Source organism: Anneissia japonica, unplaced genomic scaffold (assembly GCF_011630105.1).
Source record: "Anneissia japonica isolate Jap-2015-1 unplaced genomic scaffold, ASM1163010v1 scaffold1306_len716249_cov185, whole genome shotgun sequence".
In the NCBI taxonomy this organism is placed as follows: domain Eukaryota; kingdom Metazoa; phylum Echinodermata; class Crinoidea; order Comatulida; family Comatulidae; genus Anneissia; species Anneissia japonica.
In genome coordinates, this window is record NW_022708971.1 from 110,468 (window position 1) to 112,957 (window position 2,490).

A 2,490-nucleotide genomic window follows, 5' to 3' on the forward strand; every position below is an offset into this window, starting at 1 on the left:
CAATAATTAAGTTTCATTGAACATTCAAAATGGCCGGCAATATGTCCGCCAAGTGTATTGCTAAGTCAAAGTTTTGTATTTAGAATATAAAACAATGCTTACTGTATACATTTGATTTTACGTGATTTTTACTTAATAAATTACGATATACATTAAATTAATGATTTAAAAAAAAAATCCAAGATGGCCACTAAAATGACTGCGAAATGCATTTAGAAGTCAAGGTTTTGTATTGAGAACTTAAACACTGCTTACTATATACATTTAGAGGTTCACTTGATTTTGTATGATTTTTAGTTCATAAATTATACAAATTAATGATTTTCATTTAAATCCAAGATGGCCACCAAAATGGCCGCCGATATGGCCGCCAAATGCTTTGAGAAGTCAGTGTTCTGTATTGGGAGCATAAACACTGCTTGCTGTTTAAAGTTAGAGGTTCACTTGATTTAATATGATTTTTAGTTATTAAAATATACAAATTAATGATTTTCATTCAAAATCCAAGATGGCCGCCAATGTGGCTGTCAAATGTAAATACCAGGTCAATCTTTTTGTATTAAGAACATAAACACTGCTTATTATATACATGAGAGGTTTATTTGATTTTACATGATTTTTAGTCAATGAATTTTAAAAATTAATTATTTTCGTTGAAAATCCAAGATGGCCGCCAAAATGGCCACCAACAACCCCATGGGACATTTTTTTTATGGGAACATCAAAATTCTTTCATGAGACACTTTGAGGATTACAAAAATGTTAGTTAAAAAATATATTCTGGGGGTGCATGGGAACCCCCGTTCCTACCGGACTTTATATAAGATAAGAAGAATTTTTACTTAATTAACGGAAATCGATTGCTTGCAGTTTATTACAATATACATTGTCTTATAGTACAATAATATCATAAAAGTAAAATATATACATACGTACAAAATAGGCCTATGTGAAAACAATTCAATTGATAATAACTCTAAAGCAACTTACTAGCAAATATTTGAATACAATAATTCCACTTATCATACTTAAACCCTATTTAAATACAAATAACGCCATAACGATTGTACTGCCAGTAACATTTTTACAGAGTTCACACTAATAATGATAACAATAAAATTTAGATGATGATGATAATAATAATAATAATAATATTAATAATAATAATAATAATAATAATAATAATAATAATAATAATAATAATAATAATAATAATAATAATAATAATAATAATAATAATAATAATAATAATAATAATAATAATAATAAAGTTTAACTTATATATAGCGTTAATGCAAAGCTTCTATGCGCTTCGGAAACAAAAAGATAAAATGTTGAAAAGTCTGGCACAACAAAATGCAAAATGTAGGCCTGATTTGTTGGACGTTTTTACAAAAAGTGCGCACACACAAAACGTCTACAACATTCTCGGAGCATAAAAGAGAAGAAAAATTGAAAGTCCTGTATGCTTATAACTAAATTCTCTTTGTTTAAATTTTGGTTATTTTGGTTTGAAATATTACTGTTCATTAGCTTATCACATTCACAAAGACATTGTAGAGAATTATGTGAATCAGAAACTGTCCCGAAAAGATTCACTATTAAAGTTTATACACAGAACACCGTACATTTCTTTGTATATATTCGGGATTGTATACCCACTGTCTCAACACCAGTCTTCAGTAATCGGGAAAACGGTCACTGCCTCGACATTGGCCTAACGTCACTGACCATAGACTCAAAGTCAAAGCTATTATAAACACCGTCAATGTTGCACGTATTCTTAAACACTGTCGGTTTTCGTCACCCACCAAGCACGGTATCGCGTTAGTGCAGTTTTTATATTTAGGTTCTAAAACATATGATTAACTTAAAGCCTATTTACTCAGATGGTAGATTGGTCAAGTGACACGACTACCAATGGATTATTTCCAGGTACCAGAGTAGACAAAGGTATTTCCTCATCATTCAGGTTAGCACCTTTATTGAGTTTACCTCCACCCTTAATCTCCCAATCATCTTCATTAAGTTCGTCAATGAATTTTAAATTTAGCTGATCGGCTAGCCAGCCTAAAGAACTGTCGATATCTTTGTTATCTTGATCAACTTTTACTGATGTCTCCTGGACATTTTCAATATCTATATCCATGTACGACTGCAGACGAACGTCCTGAAACAAAAAATTTCTTTAATTAAAGAGTTGTTATACTTCTTTTATAACATAATAAACTAAATAAATAATATTGTAACGTTTCTGTAGCATTGTATTAACATTATTTTCTGACATACGGTATCTACCCACAAGGTTTGCGAACGTTATATAACATTTATGTTGATTATTAGTATTAACCATTCTAATATTAACCATATTTGGACTTCACTCATTAGTTAATAGTGATATTATCAAACAACTGATATGTGACTGGATTGGTGAAGGAAAGTACTGTAGTGTTTGATGATGTAATCAAGATATATATCTGTCTCTTATAC

The 2,490-nt window shown here is 30.0% G+C and overlaps 1 protein-coding gene across 1 annotated transcript in view; it reads right to left on the minus strand.

Annotated features, from left to right (window-relative positions):
- Positions 1-604: 604 nt before the first annotated feature.
- The window catches only part of LOC117106637 (serine-rich adhesin for platelets-like), a 10,474-nt gene continuing 8,588 nt past the window's right edge, over positions 605-2,490 (minus strand). Inside the window, exon 4 of the mRNA XM_033248032.1 lies at positions 605-2,170. Coding sequence (XP_033103923.1) covers positions 1,886-2,170 — 285 coding nt within the window. The 3' untranslated portion in view covers positions 605-1,885. The remainder of the gene's footprint in view (positions 2,171-2,490) is intronic.